This window comes from Orbicella franksi, chromosome 8, assembly GCF_964199315.1.
Source record: "Orbicella franksi chromosome 8, jaOrbFran1.1, whole genome shotgun sequence".
NCBI classification, from domain to species: Eukaryota; Metazoa; Cnidaria; class Anthozoa; order Scleractinia; family Merulinidae; genus Orbicella; species Orbicella franksi.
This window is the reverse complement of record NC_138152.1, coordinates 5,674,965-5,693,122: the sequence shown is the minus strand read 5'-3', so window position 1 is coordinate 5,693,122 and position 18,158 is coordinate 5,674,965. Positions and strand designations below refer to the sequence as shown.

Sequence of the window (18,158 nt, the reverse complement as noted above, 5' to 3'; positions counted from 1 at the left end):
CAGGCTACAGTGACTGTGATAATGACTACCTTTAATTTTCGGACCAGCAACAAACAGCATTCCTGCAGCATAAATAATTTGTAACTTTATTGAGATGTTAAAACTTCGCTAACAAAGGAAACCATTTTGTCTGATACTGTATACCTGTAATTCACAAAGACTTTGATTAGTCAGTCTCAAATCTGTACTTGGTCATTACCAAAGCATGTTAACCTTCAATTTAACTTTGGACAGTACAAACTTGGTTGGATGTATCACAAAACACCCAAAAAACATTCTCAGCCAACATATTGTAAACAAGATGAACTTGAGCTAATATCACAATATAAAAGCACTGCATATGAGCTATAACTTCACCAGTCTACTGACATTGCACCAAATTCACATACGTGTAGTCTCGATGGACAACGTTGGCACAAAACACCCTTTAACTGATAAACAACAAACCTTGAGAAATTATGTTCAGTTAATCTGCCTACTGTACTAAACAAAGACTGCAAACTTTCTAAGTCTACTGCTCCAGTATTACCTAGACTACAGTAAATTTGATTTGCCTAGTAAAAAAACATAATTACAAAATTGCAAAATAGTTCACAAACAAAACCCATCAAAACAATTTCCATTTTCAATATAGCAGGGCTTTGTATAAGACTGTTCATGCCTTCTAAACTAAGCCTCAATAAGATATAAATTTAAAATTTCTTTTAATCTACATTCTCAAAAAAATTATTTGAACTCCTCAAGTTTTTCAATTGTAGCTTATGAATGAAGAGAAAAACCTGCATGTTGAACAACTACTTTCAACAGAGCTTTCACATGTATTAAGCCCCACAATTATCCATGTAGGCAATGTTATAACCTGCAAACTTGCAAGACATTCACAGTACTATAGATGTTAAGTCAGAGCATGTCTAAAAGAATGGTGAACAACATATTGTGAGGACATCACCAAATTATGATTTTTAATCAGTGGTGGTTTAGACTGAGATTTTGTGTTGAGGAATGTCCTCACCACCCTACTATTTTGACCCTCACTGATACAGGGAATGGGGTGCACCCTTTCCTTTTTCTTACAGCAGAATAAATCCTTTGATCTAATAAGAGGTTTATGTATTCTAAAATTGATGTTTTTAGTAGACGTATTACTTTTTTTATACTTCTGTCACCTTTTAAGTCTTACAGTACATGTAGTTTTTCCAACATATTTTCCAGAAATCTAAAACAAGAACCTTTGATTTTATAAACTTGTTGATATTCAAAATAATATTCTTTTTGTTACCAGTATTGCTCTTCTGACTCGTAATGAATTTTTTGGTGCACATGTTGTAGACCCCGGCCCTGAGATAGGCCAATTTCAATATATAACTTCATTAAAAATTCTAACTTGGCTCCAAGGCTTAGGGGAATAAAACAAAAGAAATTAGTAATCATTTATCTCTAAACCTTGATGTGATTTCCGTTGTTTTGTTCCCCTAAGCCTCAGAGCCACGGACAAAAAGTTTGTAAGCCTCCAAGGCAGGACAGTCTGGCCTCAAGAGTCCTCATGGACCCGATGAGGATGAGTGTGAGTGTGGCAGGACAGTGGCTCCTTTGATAAATTTGTCCGAGTCAAAATATTTTGTCCTTGCAGGAAAAATAAACCCATCCTCACTGATAAAAGTTATATGTTGACATATTTTGTAGCTAAAACAAAACAGTTTTGTCCTCAGTGCAGATCGACCCTTTAATATATCAAAATTGACCTATACTAGCCCCTGATTTGCATAAAAATAGCCTAAAGAACTTATTTCCTTGTTAACATTGTTAACATTTCACCTTAGAAAAGCAATGTAAGGAAATAGATGTCGCTTTGGAGAGCATATATGGTTACAAGATAAAATAGTTTTCAGCTGTTTGCGAGACACTTTACCTAATTTTTGATAAATTTATGCTAAGGAGATTAGAAAACACTGATGTTAACAAAGATGTCAACTGGAATCTGGAAAAACTTTTTTGTAATGTCACCAACTTTGATTTATCTGAAATACCCATGAAAAGCCACAGAAAAAAAAAATAGGTTATCGAGTCCTTGTTCAGAACTTGGTTGATCATCATCTAACATTGAATGGAGTATTTTGAGACCAGATCAGAGGGAATGGCCAGCATCTGCTAACTGATCAGTTAGGTTAAGCACCCTATTGCTAATCACAGAGCTTCAGTTGCCACTCTTTGTATGATCTTTGAGAAATTCCAACAGTTCTGTTGGGTAAGCTCCTTTATCAACGGCCTTGCACCAGCGGCGGTACTGTCAAGACGAATAAAGCCACCAGTTAGAACAAAGAACAACACTGAACAAAAATAATATTCACTTAAGATAACAACATGTAGGGTGAAGGTGAGGTTGTGTCAAGATAGCCATCATAGTTAGGAAGTAAAATTTGACGGTGATGGTTATATCTGATGCAGTATGGTAACACGTGAAAAGTGTATGGCGTTCTCGTGTGTTTATCTGGAAGATCCCATTTGTTTAGTCTGCAATGTTGATCAAGAATGTTCTGTATAAAAACAAAATTGATAATCACCCACCGTCAAAGAAAAGGTGAAGAGATTTCCAGTGAATTTAGTATTTACGTAAGCTTAAGTGGTTTAACAAAATACATAAGCTTATTCAGTTCACGATCATGTGAATAGTGTCTTCTTTCAACCACACATTGGGGGCCAGTTTCACAAAATCAGTTAGATTGCAACATAAGCTTATATACAACAACAACACTTTTGTCTAGTTACTCGATCGGAATGCTTCTTACCATTTCTAGCTCTTCTCGAAGCTGGTAAACATAGCTTTCCTTGTCGGCAATCATTTCCTCTAAGTACTTATACCGCAGCTTCTTACGAGCGCGGCACTCTCGAGCAGATTGTCGACTTCGCTCGAGCTTTGCCTCAAGATCGATTTTAGAAGGTCGTCTTCCCCTCTTTCTTCCACAAGGCTTTTTAGTTGAGTTCATCTTTGAAGATTTATAGTTCTGAGAATCTGAGAAAGGCGAATCAGAGGAAGAATTACTATCCACCGAAGAAATACTGTCGTGTTTTGTCCGACGAGACCCAGTCCAAGAACACTTCATTCCTTCCTTTTGAGTCGAATCGACGATCTCTTCTGCTATTGTCTCTTCGTAAGAATTCTCTTTGTTAAAAGAGGAAGAAGCAACAGCCATGCACGGCTTAAAACGCGCAGGAAATCTCAAGATACCTTCTAGGTTTTTCAGGAAGACGAGCGCCTTCACGTACGTGGTAAAATTCACCTTCACGGATCAAAACAAAGTGATGTAATGTTTTGGTACTTGATTGACAATCAAATAAACCACGGCTCTAATTTTGATTGGATAAAACACCTGTTTCCGAGCAACAGGCGGCGAAACATTCTTTTTGGGAACCAATCAGGAACTGATTATGGTCAGTACGTATTCAGTGACGTAGTTTTGGCGCGAAGGTGTAACCACATGACAATCACATGATGATGACACAGCAGCGCTTCCGGATGTGTTCAAAGTGGGGCCCTCTTCCAAATATAGTTGGGGCTTGGAAATGAATACTTAAAAGGGTCTACTCAGTCCCAGACGCTCAGCGACCAAAGGGGACGAGAATGAGACTGGTGATGAAAATATTCATAAGGGCCTGCGCAGGCGTGGAGGCTAATTTGAATGGTTCGAAAATATGAAAGGAATATTGAACAAAAACAATTGAGTGTCTCTAGTATTTTTGTACCCTTAGCTTGCTTGATGCCCTAAACATTGGTAAAGGATGTGTCTGGAAAGGAAAATCGTGAAGATGGACGTCTGTGTGAAGAAAAATAGGTAGAACTACCAACAAATTAACGTGACTTTTTGGCATGGATTTGACATTTTGTTAGACGCGAAAACGTTTTGATAAGTGACAATATGGTTCGTCTTGTAATCAAAAGCTAGTATTGGACTTCATGGATTCTTGAAGCTCACGAGTCCTGAGGAAGAAGAATATCGATGGACGACGTTAAAGTGGAAAATGTCCCGTACAGTGTGATACCTGTGACAGAATATGATCCTTTTGAGGTACGTAAGTATGCCAGAATTGTAAGTTACTATAAACTCATGTCCACACGCTACAAGAGCGATTTTGTGGCTTCTGGCAAATTATGTATTATTAATGGAGAACTTCACGCAAATCCATGTTTTAAATACAGTGTCAAACGTAACGAAGTCACAACAGGGATATCCATTGCAACACTTCCTGTTGTTAAATTGTTTCCCCTTGTACGTTTTAATTAATCGACAGTTGAAGTGTTTTCAAATTTGTTGAGTCCTGTGGATCTCAGACGTACCGTAGTCGTGATAAGATTATTAAATGATCCGTTTCCATTACTTAAGGAAACATGTGGGATGATTTATGTTGTGATCAATTTGCATTTAGATTGAAATTTAGGCATGTAAACATTCTCAGACAAGTTAATAAATTAAAACCAAACTTGCAAAGAGTTCTTACTGTGTAAAGGAGTTCTTAATATCAGTACAGTATGAAAAAAAATGGCAAAAATACAGTCTACAAATTTAGTTGTCACAGTTTGAAATAAATTTTTACAGATTGTACTAGAACAATTTCTGTCAGTTTTGGTCGGCACTAATTTAGGCTTTTTAAGGAATATTCCACGTAATTGCACATTGATATTAGCATGTCAAATGGTTAGCACAAGTGTCAATAATACAGCATAGTTTCACCTCATACCATGATAGGCCCAGGGATGTACAGAAATAAGGCAATAAAGTTGTGGAAAAACTCTCACTGTGACTATTTTCGGGGAGATTATGGCAGTGGTGTCACTGCCATATACATAAGACTAAGTAGAAATACAAATTGTGTTGTTCCAGAAAATATCCACACCCACCCCAAGGAAGGTTGACAGAAATTTCAAGGGGGAGGGGGGTTTCAAAAGCCCAATTTTTTAAAGGAAAGTATGGCACTAAAATGGAATTTCCAGAGGGGTTGGGTGGGAGGGGTTTCAAGCTAAAAACCTACCATGGGAGGGATATGGATATTTTCTAGAACAACACATTGTACATTTACAACAATAATTAATGAAAAAAAAGTCATATAAAAAGTAGTTCAATTTTTTTCTTGCAAAACACTGAATTATAATCACTAAATAAAAGTCAGTGTTGTAATATTGTACAGATCACTTCCTGAATTAACTTCCTACCATTATACACATGTAGGTTTATTTTTGCTCAGGCTGATACGTCATTATTTCAAGACATGCAACACGAGAATATAAATTATTACCAACGATACCGATGATAGATGTCTCATTTCGCTACACGTACATGTATTTTGTCAACAGGCGAAGTTTGCGGCTTCTCTTTACTGGTTAGTATTTCGTGCTACTGAAGATGGAGAATTTGATAACATCCCATCCCAAGTAACCAGTCCCATTCAGAGGGATTCCGAGGTACATTACATGAATGTCTAGAACAGTTACTGTAGCATTAACTACATGTAGAACTAAGTTTATTTTTAATAGAGGCGCAGTGGCTTCATGGTTAATGTGCTTGACTCTGGATCAAGCGGGCCGGGTTTGAGCCCTGGCCGGGGACATTATGTCATGTTCTTGGGCAAGACACTTTACTTTAATTTATAGTGCCTCTCTTCACCCAGGTGTATAAATGGGTACCGGTAAATTTAAATGATAAGGGTAACCCTGCGATGGATAGCATCCCATCCAGGGGGGGGGGGGGGGGTAGAAATACTCATAGACACTTCATACTACAGAAACCGGGATAAACTCCAGCCTGATGGGCTCATACAGTGTATGCAAACTTTACCTTTACCCTGTATGTATGCTATTGTCAGTTTTGGGCAGCTTTCCAGAGTGATTAATGTGTATGATCTCTATTGAATATAAAATGAAACTGAGACAATGAAATATGTGACCTGGCTAATAATATTAAACTCAACTAATAAGTTTAGTACATTTATTTCAATAGAAACGCATTACTGTCCGTCCAGAGGTAACAGAATTCCTTACAAATGGTGTGATTTACTGCAAGGTTTGTGACAGCATCTTTGATGGAAAAGTTCCTGTGGTTGGTCAGTGGGCTCTTCTTCAGACCCTCTCTCGTCATGGCTTTTATGTGGTTGAAGAAGGTGACATTGCTGTCACAGATTCTGCTTTACAGCAAAAGAAACCATTTAGAAAGGTATTAGCTTGACAAGTTAAATTTTGATCCACAGTGCTCATATACTTATTTTGTGAAGAGTGGGCTTGTCATTGGGTTTAAAAGCTCTACAACAGACTGTATGGGCTATTTATAATCTGAAGGAAGTGACATGTATGCCTGTTAACCAAAGAACTAAATCTGAACTGTATACACTCCTTATGGTCTCAATAATTTTTTTGGTGGGGTTGGGGTGGTGGAATTGTCACCAGTTTTTTTTTTCTGTTCAAATGATATTTTCTTCTTTAAATTAATAGGAAGGGGCTAGGAGAGAACTGTACCATACTGTACCTCCAGCAGGAGCGAAACTGCTATTACTTGTACATGTATACGTAATACTTGTAATCTCCATTCTAGTGAGATATATACTATTCAAAATACTTGTCTCTGGAAGTTTGACCTTGAAATTACATCAGATTAATGGTATTTTCAGACTAATTTCCCTCGTCTGAGCTCTCTAGTAAAAAGTCATTGACATGTCTCTGTTTTTGATGTTTCTTTTTTAGTCCACACATCTCGCACTGATGGACTGTCTGATGAATGCCTTCTCTTCACGAATGGTCACTGTTCAACAGGTTATCCAGAGTGTCAGGTATTGATAATTAGTGCTTTAATTTGTTAGTTGTTATATTTTCTTCATGCATGCCCCCCTTGGGGATGACAAGGAGCAAAATTTAGTGATGAGTCTTTATTATTGTTACGGTACCATTAGTTGTGATATGTATAGTCAAAGCTCACGTTACAGACAGCTCTATAATATGGACACCTAAATATCACACACAGCAAACATAGTCCTAGTGAAACCTGGATTCATATATAGATGTATTAGTCTCTTCCTCTGTAGTATGGCATAAGGACAATAAGATCTGTCCCTTGGGCGTCGGTTTTGTAGAGGTTTGACCAGTACATACAGGACATAGAGTACATGTACCACTCAAAACTAAGTTACACCTTCTCTTCTCATTTCTCTTGAGCCTAGCGGTCAGCAGCAATTGGTCACAAATGCTAGCATTGTACAGTTTCCTGACGAAGTCTCTTTACATGTATTATGATAAAAGTAAAGAGAGTAGTATTTGTATATTAGGTAATTATACGATTTTTCTTGTTCAATTTGGAATTAACTTGCATGAGTGAGTTTTTCAAAAAGCTGAAATTGTGCAAGCTGCTTTGGCGAGTGCAATTTCAGCTTTTTGAAAAAGTCACAAGTGCAAATTAATTCCAAATTGAATGAGATAAACTGTATGTTGATTACTTTTTAATAATATGATAAACATGAAAAAAATTCCGTGGAGGAAGAGCTGGAAGATCTTTCTTGAAGCCATTTTTTCTCATTTGAGAAAACTTTTTTCCAACTTTCTGCACAAAATTTTTTCGTCATCATTTTAAATGGCCTAGAAAATTTCCTATTATCTTTCAGCCAATTGTAATCCAGAATTACATGTACAATGTGTAATTTGCCCTGGTGTTACACTTTTTGCACTGGTGTTACACGTCTTGCTCTGGTATTACACTTGAACTTCACTGCTCTCAGCCAGTCAGAATCGAGTAATTTTTTCATGTATATTATTAAAATACTTTGTAATTATTTTGCCAATTATTGTATAACCATTTTGACAGTTGAGGTATTGCGATAAATTTTCTACTTTATTTACACAGCAACTTTTCATCATTCAATGCTTCCAAAGAGCTTCCATTTGATCTAGAGGATGCTTTGCTGTTATGGATGAACAAAATATGCGCAGCATTGAATGACAACCAGCTGAAAAGACAAAAGCAGCATGCTGAACAGCTTCTGCAGAATCAGGACAAAGCCAAACGATTCAGGTTTCGTCGTGACCAGCTGCAGCCAAAAGTGCAGACAGCATTTCCTATGATGGAAGAACTTCTGAACGATATCAGTGATGGGAAGAGTTTACTTGGCATCATAATGTTTTACCATCCTAAAGTTATTAACCTTGAAGGTAATTCCTTTACTGTTATCCACCATGAAGGTGAATTCAAATTTGTTGTTTATTATCAGCCTTGCTGGTGAATGAAATTGTTTTCACTCTTGAATAAGTAACAAGTCATTGTCATAGTCCCACATACTTTTTTTTTTTATTTGCTCAAACAATTACAACAATTACAATTAAACTTACACTACAGTTACAAAAAAAAAAAAAAAAAAAAAAGGCCATGGAGTACGTATCTATGCATTACAATCTACACATTACATACATGTACATGTACATGTACAATGAACTTACAGTATGCTACTTACAGAAAAAAGTAAAAAAAAAAAGAAAAAAAGAAAAGAAAGAAAAATAGTCCCACATACAATGTACAAACACTGCAATCTCGCTACTTCCCCTAAGCAGACATCACTTCTAAGTGGAAACTGTTTTTGGTCTGAAGAGTGTTTATTAATGGGAGATTCAATGGCAGTATGCCGTTAAGTTAGGGTGTAGTACAACAACCACCACATGTACTTATGCTAACACTTGGCAGAATTGTTTGCTCAAAATCACGGATTGAATGATTCACTTGCTTTGCACTGGTTTTACTGCACCATTCTCTGAGTTGCAGTCTGTTTGCTTAAAGTGCCTATGAAGTAAAAAATAATTGCTGCTGATTTGAAAGGCTTTTCAAAGTAAAGAAGAATGGCATTTTCCTTTTTGGAATACCTTTTATCGTTTTAGAGATATTCACGTTTTTGTATTATAAGTGATGACGTCATAAGTAGTTCCACTAAACCAGTATAACACTCAATCAAGAATATCTCTAGAAATATTAAAGCAGTGTTCTCTAAACTTGGCACCAGAAATATACATCACAAAAGAAACAAAATGACACCCGTCGTGCCGTCACCATGACAACAGTTATACCGCTGGTCCTGTTTTAATTAAAACTAACATTACCAGATTTTATCTTAATCAAGGATCATCCACTCCCAGCAATCTAGTGGGGCGAGTTAAGACAATATGGGAATCATGTGTGTTCTGAGCAAGACCCTCTGTCCCTTTTCGAAGGGTTGCAAATTGGCATATGTGGTTTTTCAGAGAAAGAGACTGGAGCCAAAAGTGTCGCCATGGCAACAACACAGAAGGTGTCATTCTGTTTCTTTTGTGATGCACATTTGTGGTGCCAAGTTTGAAGAACATTGCTTCAATATTTCTAGAGATATTCTTTATTCAGTGTTTTACTGTTCAAGTAGAACCACCTATGACGTCATCGCTTTCCTCATTTGCATAATACAAAAACGTCAATATCTCTAGAACGAAAAAAGATATTCCAAAAAGGGAAACGCCATTCTTCTTTACTTTGAAAAGCCTTTCAAATAAGAGGCAATTATTTTTTTACTTCATAGGCACTTTAAGAAATAACTTAAGCAATAAGCTGATTTTCTTGATCATGTGAGACTCTTTTCTCGATACTCAATTTACAATCCTTGATTCTCATAAAAATGGCGTTTTGAGTATCATGTTGAGGATCATGACTTGGAAGAGACAGTCTACTTAAACTTGTCTGTTACTGTATGATGATGGGTTGTTCAGTCCCTGTATCAAGAGATTTAGCGATTGTTTTAGCCTTTTTTAGGAGGATATATCAAGGAATTGTTTCACAAGTAAGAAATATATGTTATTATTTGCAATACTTGCATTTGTTTATTACTAATACATGTCTTGTATGTGTACATGTTCTATCATATGCTCACAGTTTCTTTTCTTGTAAATTTCCAGATGTTCATTTTGACAAAGACCTCTCTACGGAGGACTGTGTTCGCAATCTTGATCTGTTCCGTTCCCTTTGTAGTCAGCTCATCTGTACATCTGTTCTTGCACTTAAAGTTGAAGATCTATTGTATGGATCACAAGCCATGAAGCCTAATGTTGTTTCTCTTCTTGCGGAGATATTTCACAAGTGCGAAATAGAGTCACTGGCATCAGAAAATGGTGTCGAGAAACAAACTTCTAAGTCAGATGTTGACCTCAGATATATTGTTGCTAACAAAGAAAATGTTGTGGATAATAAAAGTTCTAGTGCTCCTGTTTTAAGCTCAGACAAATTTAAATCAGTTGAACATCGAAGCTCCAGGGAGTCTTTCAAAAGTGAAAGGTCTTCATCGATATCTGGGCAGATAAACAGCTCTGCCTCTGATCCTACGAGACAGGAAAACAGCTATGCTTGGAAATCCCAGAGTGATGGTCAAGTGAACTCAAATAGTCGATTGTCATTCAAGTCACCATTTCATCTGGATTTCACTGTCGATAATGACCTACAGCAACCTCCTTTAAATGGACATTTGTTGAAAGAAGGCAATGATAAAGAAAACGTTTTAGACAAAGGCAAAGACAAAGAAAATCCCTTCAGTGGAATACTCCAGAGACCAGTTCTCGCTGGAGATTCAAGGAAACATAATTTACCAGCTAACTTAGCTGGAGGGTATGGCAGCCCACGAGCCACACCCAGACAAGAAGTTCCGCTTCTGATGCGTCGCAACAAACAGAAGCAAAGAACGCTTGATCTTGAAGAGTGGGATATGCAACAAGAAGAAGTAGAAGGTAACTATTAAAGATCAAACTGTCTATTTATTTATAAGCTACATGATTGTACTTACACTGTAATCTTTTAAACTTTCTACGTATAAAATGACGTTTATCCATGATCCCCAGGGGTAATGGGTCGGAAAAACTCTACCATAAAATAGCTAACAAAATTAACTGGTAATATTGTTGCTCAGTAAATGCCCCTTATCCCACTGTAAAGAACTGGCCCCAGTTGTCTGAAGGTTGAATAACGCTTTCCACCGGACAAATTGCTATCCATTGGATAAGTGCTAACAAAACAAACCATACTATCTGCTGGATAATGATTTATCCGGTGGATAGCGTTATCCATCTTTCGAACAACCCGGGCCTGAAGTTTAAAAGAACAAATGAACATTTTAAATGCAAGTCAGAGGTTTCCATAAGTTTTTAGGTAGGTGGGCAAAATTGCCAATGAAGTTCCCAGAAAGTGGGCACATTCTGCCAGTTACCAGCTCTTATTGAAACCTCTGGTATTGGTATTGAAATAGAATATCACAAACATTGCAGCAAACTGGTCAATAGATGATAGAATGTCAGTCAGATTTTTTGTTTTGACAGGCAATTAAATCATACACCTGCTGTTTTTTTTTTTCTCTGTTTTAATTTATCAATATTCACAAACTGAGAAATTATAATAATAATTATTTATGGTGGAAATATTCATGTTCAGTCTCTATGCGAGTTTCTTGCTATTCATAAATAAGAATTTCAATATATGATTAATATATAATTCTGGTATCTCCTGTGAAGTGAAGGTGAATATGTCAGGTTTTAAAACATAGAAAACTGGCATACTTAATCATGACATATGAATATATTTCAATGCAAGAAAAAGAAAATAGCTGATCGCTTCAGGCTAAATCAATTTCCTTCTTGTCATCTAAAATAAATTTTGATGTGGTGATTGAAGAAATTAATTCAAACTGAGGTAATGAAATATCACACTTTCTTCATTAATAATTAATGAGGACAGAAAATTCACGAATATGAGTATAATCTAACCATGTCTGTTGCTGTGTTGACACTTTGATCTCACAATTTTGAGTAGGGAAAAATCAAAGCTCTGCTGTTCCATGTTGCAAAATAAGTTTTGCTTTCGGCACTCCTAAAATTATTCTTCCATCATTTGTCTTGTAAACTAAAGCAGAGGAAGATCTACATGTAATATATGGTTTGATTTAATGTTTTAACTGTAAATGTTTTTATTATTATAGTGCAGACCTATTTTGAATATTGTGTTATTCTAAAATTTAATCAGTTTCTGCAGAAAACATTTACTAAATACATTTTATTATGGATGCAGATATCCTTCATTTTGTTATGTGTGGTATTCTATCTTTTATTTAATCCATATAATTCTACATTTGCTTGTCTGTAAATTTTTAATATTATTATTTTGTTTTGAATGCCTGCATCATTTTTCAGCACTGTCAATTTATCGTGAATTGAAAATATTCTATTCGCTTATGACTGCATGATCTTTCATTCAATATTGCTAATTAACTCAAGGTAATAATATTGAGGGTGGTATTGTAACAAAGTTATACCTTTCCGATAATTCTAACTGTCATGGGTTCAACCTTTTTGTGCCCAGCCTGTCGACTGTTCAACTGACACAGATTATTGTCGAATTATTTAAACTAAGATATAAATTAAAATTATAAAATAACAGAGTTGACTTGTCCATTGATAAAAGTTAAATCTGTCTTACATGTAAAATAACAATCCAACTTTTCAGATAAAAGTATACTACAGAGATATTTGCAAGGTATGTGCATTCTTTCTGGAACCTTGTGACTTGTTTAAAATAATATTTCTTCTGTGACAAACTATACCATTAAATGTAACTTTATTTAAATGTGACGAGGTCATCAACCAGATCATTGTGGAAAATATTTCAAACTAAAAGAGATATGATCCTGAAGGATTTTACATCCCGCTATACTGCAGACTGATATCAAGTAACCAGAACAGCTCTTGGCAGTTATTTGCCTATCACACAAATTAAAAATAAGGTACAATTAATTAAGAGACAAAATAACTTATTACTTTAAACAGATTTAAAGAAGAATGTTATTCCTCATCTTTAATTTTGTTGTAGATTGGAGTTGTGTTTAATAATAATAATAATAATTGATAAAAGATATTACCTTACACATGCTCTGTTTTGAGAATGTTTAACAATAAATTAATAGCCCGCGTAGCAAGCATTCCTGTAAGAACAGCTCTTCCGCATTCTGGCCACATGTAAATTGGGGCTGCACGTAAATTAGGGTCTGTGGGATTTGTGTGTTGAGTGTGAAACTCCCCAGGGATATGGCTGGAGCACTTGTTGATGTTGTTTTGCATGTCTCTTTCAGAACTGCAGCTAAATGACCTCCAGCGTTCCCAGTCCCTGACTGGGCTTGATAAAGCAAAGGTGGAGCCCAGGCAGTCATTTCATGCCTGGAGGGAGGACACTGGGGCAAGTCTGTCTGATTCTAACCTTGCCTCTAGCAGGAATGAGAGAATATCACTGGACTTCAGGTGAGCCTTATTGTCAAGCTTGTTCGTCATCTCCAGTAACAGTACAGTTGCTATGAGGTGGCAGGAAGGATGGTCAGCTAGTAGCAGATCTATGCATTGGTTTTAATTCTTGTTTTTATGTGGTGTTATTGCCAAAAATAAATTTCCAATCAACTTCTTTTGTTTGTACGACAAGTATGGCTGCCACACCTTTGTCATTTCAGTCTATTGGAGATTGTTTGCAAACCACCCATACTCTTATCTAGAGTTAAGAATTCAACTGCTGGTTGCTGCCAGTTTTGTGTTTAAGATATGTTACTCCCCCAAGTCTCTCTTCACCCAAGTGCTGGCAAATTGTGAGCTCATGTGCGGCCTGATAAAATACTAGAAAGTTACATGTATCTGGGATGTACTACATTGTACATGCAACACCCTACCCAAGGGGAGTTGCAATACCCCTGGGGACAGGTGGAGCCGGTAGTGGCTCCTCTATTTTCTAAGATTGAAAACGTGATTTACCTTTACCTCCCATAAAATGAAATCAGACTGTAACTTACTCCCTTTTAAAACCAGTCGAGGTTTGATGGGATGGTGCTTTTTATGAGTTTCATCTTACGTTTAGTTGTATTCTCACAACTTAGACCAAACCCAACCAGCAGTGTTCCCCAGAGGACTGCAGAAGGGGGTACACCCCGGCGGGGCACTCAAGGGATCCACGTGCCTGTGACGTCATCCGGATTGAAAACTAAGCGTGACGAGCACACGTCTCAAGATAGTCTGTCCTCAAGTCCTAAATCAACAGATAGTCTGAATATGAGGCCTTCTGGAGATAAACCGAGGGAGAGACAGCACTTTGCGCAATCAGGTAACCAATTGTATACTGCTCTAAGACTTCAATAGTCCATTCCGAGTTGCCTTTTGGCTCTGTGTCAGAACTAGTCCTCGTGCGAAAACCATTCATTTGAAAATGTGTTCCCTCCCCCTGCAGGTTCATTTTCATGCAAGTCAAACTCATTTTCAAATGAAAGGTTTTGCACGAAGACTTGTTTAAAGCAAAGGCACAAGGTAACTCGGAAATTGCCTATTGGACCATGACCCATGCTCATGTGCATTTTGATGACCATGGTATTAAGCTCCGAGCGTAACGACCCTTGTCATTTGCGTATTTTGTAACCTTTCCTCTCGCTTCTTTTGGAGGGTTGCAAGTTTTGTGGGATTTCCACTTTGTGGTAGCTAAAATGTGTACCTCATATGGGCTGATCCATCTTAGTAAAGTAATGATGTTTCATGAAGAGAACAAAGGGATAAATCTAAACGGAGTCATATATTGCTTTTGTATTACTGGTCTTCTGAAACAAATAATCAGACTATATCGCTTCAGCTTGTTGTATAGTCTTTAGTCTTTCCGTTTTTCCATCAATTCTCATGGCAAGTCAACTGAGTGCAGTTTGCGGTCGCTTCTTTTACACGGTCGTAACTTTGAGAGTGTAACTTCTTTCGGGTTAATTTGTTAACAACTTAGCATCTTTATCGTTACTTTCCGAACGGTGCAGAAATTTACATGCATCGGTCAAGCCAACGGGTATTGCAACATTTATTCGATCGAAGACGAGTAATTTCGTTAATTGCAGGTATTGAATTTTATTCCGTGTAACCTCTGTGGGATGTGGTTATCAGAAAGTACTCGCAATTACTATGAAATGATCTATTTTTGAGAGAGAGATCAACCAAACAAAAAGGAAAAAACCTTGGGGGACACTGTAATTAAATAAACAAGTATTGCAAATGGAACATAAACTATTAAGAATTCCAACTGGAGGAAGGCTGACCAGTTGGCTGTTTACATAACGCGGTCGACGAGTTGAACTCGGGGATAACCGAGAACAAATCCAGATAGCGGTAGGTTGGAGGATTTCCATCAGGGACCTCTAGATTTCAAATCCAGCGCCCTAAACCACTCGGCCACGCTTTAATTAATTGTCCTTTATTAATGTATACTGTACTGTGTGTTTCTTATTTGTCAGTTGTCCGGGACAGTTGCACGAGTGACATCTCTACCAAGGAACTGAATCAGTTTGAGGAGATAGAAGCCATGATCCTAGCTGGGAAGAGCGTCGAGACTCCTCGAAAGTTCGTGAGAGCGAGTAAACTTCCTAGTGCACCCGCCTCGCAGGATGAAGAGGACGAACTCAACACGAGTGTCAGCAGTGAGGATATGAACAAGTTTAGACTGGAAGTACTTCAGCGGCTTACAGAGGACAAGCTACGCGAGATCCCGGATGGAGCAGAAATGGAAGACGACGATGATCCTATCCTGCTCGCCCGCAATAATGCGGTCAGCAGTCCTAGAAATCCTCCAGAGCAGCGCACGCGCCTTGACGTACCTGATCCCCCTGCGGAAGTTCCCACCGATCAGCTATCTCCTATCACCGAGACAACAGAGCCTTGTCCTTCGGTAGCGTCCAATCCTAACTCGGTTTCCTCCGCTAACTCCACTGCTCCTAGCAGCCCTTGTTCTCCTTTGGATGTAGCTCCGTTTATGCCCGCGTTTTTCACGACTTCACCTGCAAACACGCTTGATAGAAAGAACCAGAGATTGAAAGAAAGGGAAGATTCTGAGAGGACTTTGGTTGCAGAGGATGATGACGCCTATACTAAAGAACCAGAAACTAGCGCCACACCCCGATTTCAAACAATGCCTTCTAACAAGTATCGCGACTTTTCCACCAAAAGTAAGTCCTTTGAGCAGCTTGCACGCGGCAGTTATACTGTGGGTCAGGTGTCTGTGGAGTCTGCCCAAGCACTTGGAATCCCTGTGATCAATGCACGCGCTGAAGAAATTCGCGCCAAGGCGGAATCCTTAAGCAGCCAATCGGCGTATCCAGAACCGAGCGATTTCAGGGTACGTAGTCATCAAGAAACGAATTCAAGTGCAGATCTGTCTGGGTTGAGACCGCTTGTTTTGTCTTCTGGCGGCGGCGATTCAAATGAGGCTTTTCCAGCCGAGGGCGTGGACGGTCGACGGGACTCCCTGGAAAGTTCTCCTCTACCTTCGCCTACTTTTGCCCGAGGGAAACGGGACGACATCCGAGGACAACAGGATGATACCCGACCAGAAGCTGCTTTTCGACCGCGTGATATGACCGCGCAGGACAGTCCGGGGGATGTGGTGATTTTCGAACGCTCCTTGTCAAACTCGCACGGAGCTCAAGAAGACCCCATGACTGCAAGTGAGAATTTGAACCCTCAGACGAACGAAAACGAGCAAAGAAACTCTGTAACTGTCAGCAGAGCAAAGAAATCTGAAGCATACGTGTTTGATTTCAACCAAGAAGTGGTCCAGCATTACGAGAATGATCCTGCGGCACTGGACTTTAGAACTTACAAGAAAGGAAAACGTGCTGATTTGGCTGATGGCAGCAATTTACCACAGGGTAACCAAGCATTCCAAGGCTCGCAACGAGACGGTCAGTACGCTACATTTGGCAAAAACGGTCATGGAGGTACACAAGAACATAGACCTGCAAGCCAAGAGCGGAGGTGTGCTGCGAATGAGTTTGCTCCCCTTGATGGAACTCATTCTCGTCACGTTTATGAAGAAAATCCCAGTGCAGGCGTGTATATTAACGAACTTCGCCCGTCTGATGGATTCTCAACATACAGGAAAGAGACAGAACCATTCGGAAATAATGGAGCTGCAATCGCCGAGGCTACTGAGAAAGGTTTGAATCTGCGACACTCTGACGGGTTTTCAGCTTTCAGGAAGGAAACAGAAGCTACTGCATCAGAGAGTTTGTCAGCGCAGTTCAGGACGATTCCTGTTCACGGTCAGAGAGAAATCGAGGCTGAACAATATGCTACGTTTGCCAAATCCGTGAAGAAACACGACGGAAGTCAATTTCGTGCTGAAGAAGAATTTTACCACCCTCCTGATTTGGAAATACTAGCAGTCGCGGCTGTCGGTCCTCTTCCCAGCCGGGGAGGGGAGGGTCAGATGTACACTGCCCCCAGAAGGAGAGAAGAGGAGCAGGCTCGAATATCTAGCTCCTCCAACATCACCAGATCCCGAACATTCCGGAAGAAGCCCGACGGGCAAATTATTGAATGTGATGATGTAGGAACGAACAGCTCTCCAAGGCAATATGAGGAGAGCGTTTCAACAAACAGCGCCAGCAAGCCTACTGGAGAGCAGTCTATCAACGCACACATCCGGTCTAGTCCAGAGGGAGCCGGAAGTGATAATCCACACAGAATTAGCTGGACGGATGAGTCGGAGGCTGGGGCGAGGCCGACAAGGCATTCCAATGCCAGTGTAGATAGATCGGTAAGGCAATTGTTATCACCTAACCTTAGTATAGATAAGAGAAATGCCAAAATACATACAGAGAGAGAAGGGACGGGGCGGGGGGGAAGGGAGATGATCGGACGGAATGTATTCCAGTTTTGATGAATTATATAGATGATTGACAGGTATCTGTTAATTTAAATGATCCCTATGATCGGTGCGATAAGTCGATCATGTGTTTTTTTACACAGCAGCCCGCTCAGGAGAGTCCTGGCCCAAGCAGTCCCAGAAGGCGTGGCAGTCCCAGACACACAGGCCGCGGGAGCCCTGGGGCAAGGATCAGTTGGCTGACAGCAGCTAAGAGTGGTGTAGGGGGGCAAGTCATGTTGAATGACAAAGGTAAGGATAGTAGGGAGGGGACGTTGCGAAGTGTTGGCGTACAGTTGTACTGGCTGGTACTGGACAGGGGCGAAGCATTGGAAAAAGGAATGGCCATCTTGAAGTGACGTTTGCTGTGAGATAACACATTCCTTACCATTTGATCGGAAATATGTAACTTAAAAGAAAGGCCTGTTTTCA

The 18,158-nt window shown here is 39.0% G+C and overlaps 2 protein-coding genes across 4 annotated transcripts in view; one reads left to right on the top strand and one right to left on the bottom strand.

Moving 5' to 3' along the window:
• Positions 1 to 63: 63 nt before the first annotated feature.
• LOC145494923 (cAMP-responsive element-binding protein-like 2) lies at positions 64 to 3,298 on the bottom strand. Its single transcript, XM_081474487.1, has 2 exons — positions 2,787 to 3,298; positions 64 to 2,284 (listed from the first exon to the last, which is right to left on the bottom strand). Exons 1-2 carry the CDS (start codon positions 3,189 to 3,191, stop codon positions 2,195 to 2,197), a joined length of 495 nt encoding a protein of 164 aa, XP_081330613.1. The 5' UTR covers positions 3,192 to 3,298; the 3' UTR covers positions 64 to 2,194.
• A 365-nt stretch (positions 3,299 to 3,663) lies between these two features.
• The window catches only part of LOC145496175 (uncharacterized), a 31,075-nt gene continuing 16,580 nt past the window's right edge, over positions 3,664 to 18,158 (top strand). Inside the window, exons 1-12 of one of the 3 annotated variants that reach the window (XM_081475829.1) lie at positions 3,664 to 3,830; positions 3,938 to 4,064; positions 5,348 to 5,455; positions 5,991 to 6,203; positions 6,728 to 6,813; positions 7,878 to 8,182; positions 9,941 to 10,762; positions 12,528 to 12,557; positions 13,150 to 13,315; positions 13,936 to 14,159; positions 15,319 to 17,618; positions 17,831 to 17,978. In XM_081475829.1, coding sequence (XP_081331955.1) covers positions 3,996 to 4,064; positions 5,348 to 5,455; positions 5,991 to 6,203; positions 6,728 to 6,813; positions 7,878 to 8,182; positions 9,941 to 10,762; positions 12,528 to 12,557; positions 13,150 to 13,315; positions 13,936 to 14,159; positions 15,319 to 17,618; positions 17,831 to 17,978 — 4,471 coding nt within the window. In that variant the 5' untranslated portion in view covers positions 3,664 to 3,830; positions 3,938 to 3,995. Of the gene's footprint in view, positions 4,065 to 5,347; positions 5,456 to 5,990; positions 6,204 to 6,727; positions 6,814 to 7,877; positions 8,183 to 9,940; positions 10,763 to 12,527; positions 12,558 to 13,149; positions 13,316 to 13,935; positions 14,160 to 15,318; positions 17,619 to 17,830; positions 17,979 to 18,158 lie in introns of all 3 variants that reach the window. The other 2 variants (XM_081475830.1, XM_081475831.1) reach the window with 2 other exon arrangements.

What these genes read in the sequence shown, in the direction of transcription:
- LOC145494923 (XM_081474487.1), bottom strand. Translation starts at nt 3,191, where the DNA reads ATGGCTGTTGCTTCTTCCTCTTTTAACAAAGAGAATTCTTACGAAGAG. An exon ending in TTCGAGAAGAGCTAGAAATG is followed by an intron (nt 2,285 to 2,786) that starts GTAAGAAGCATT and finishes TCGTCTTGACAG; the next exon opens with TACCGCCGCTGGTGCAAGGC.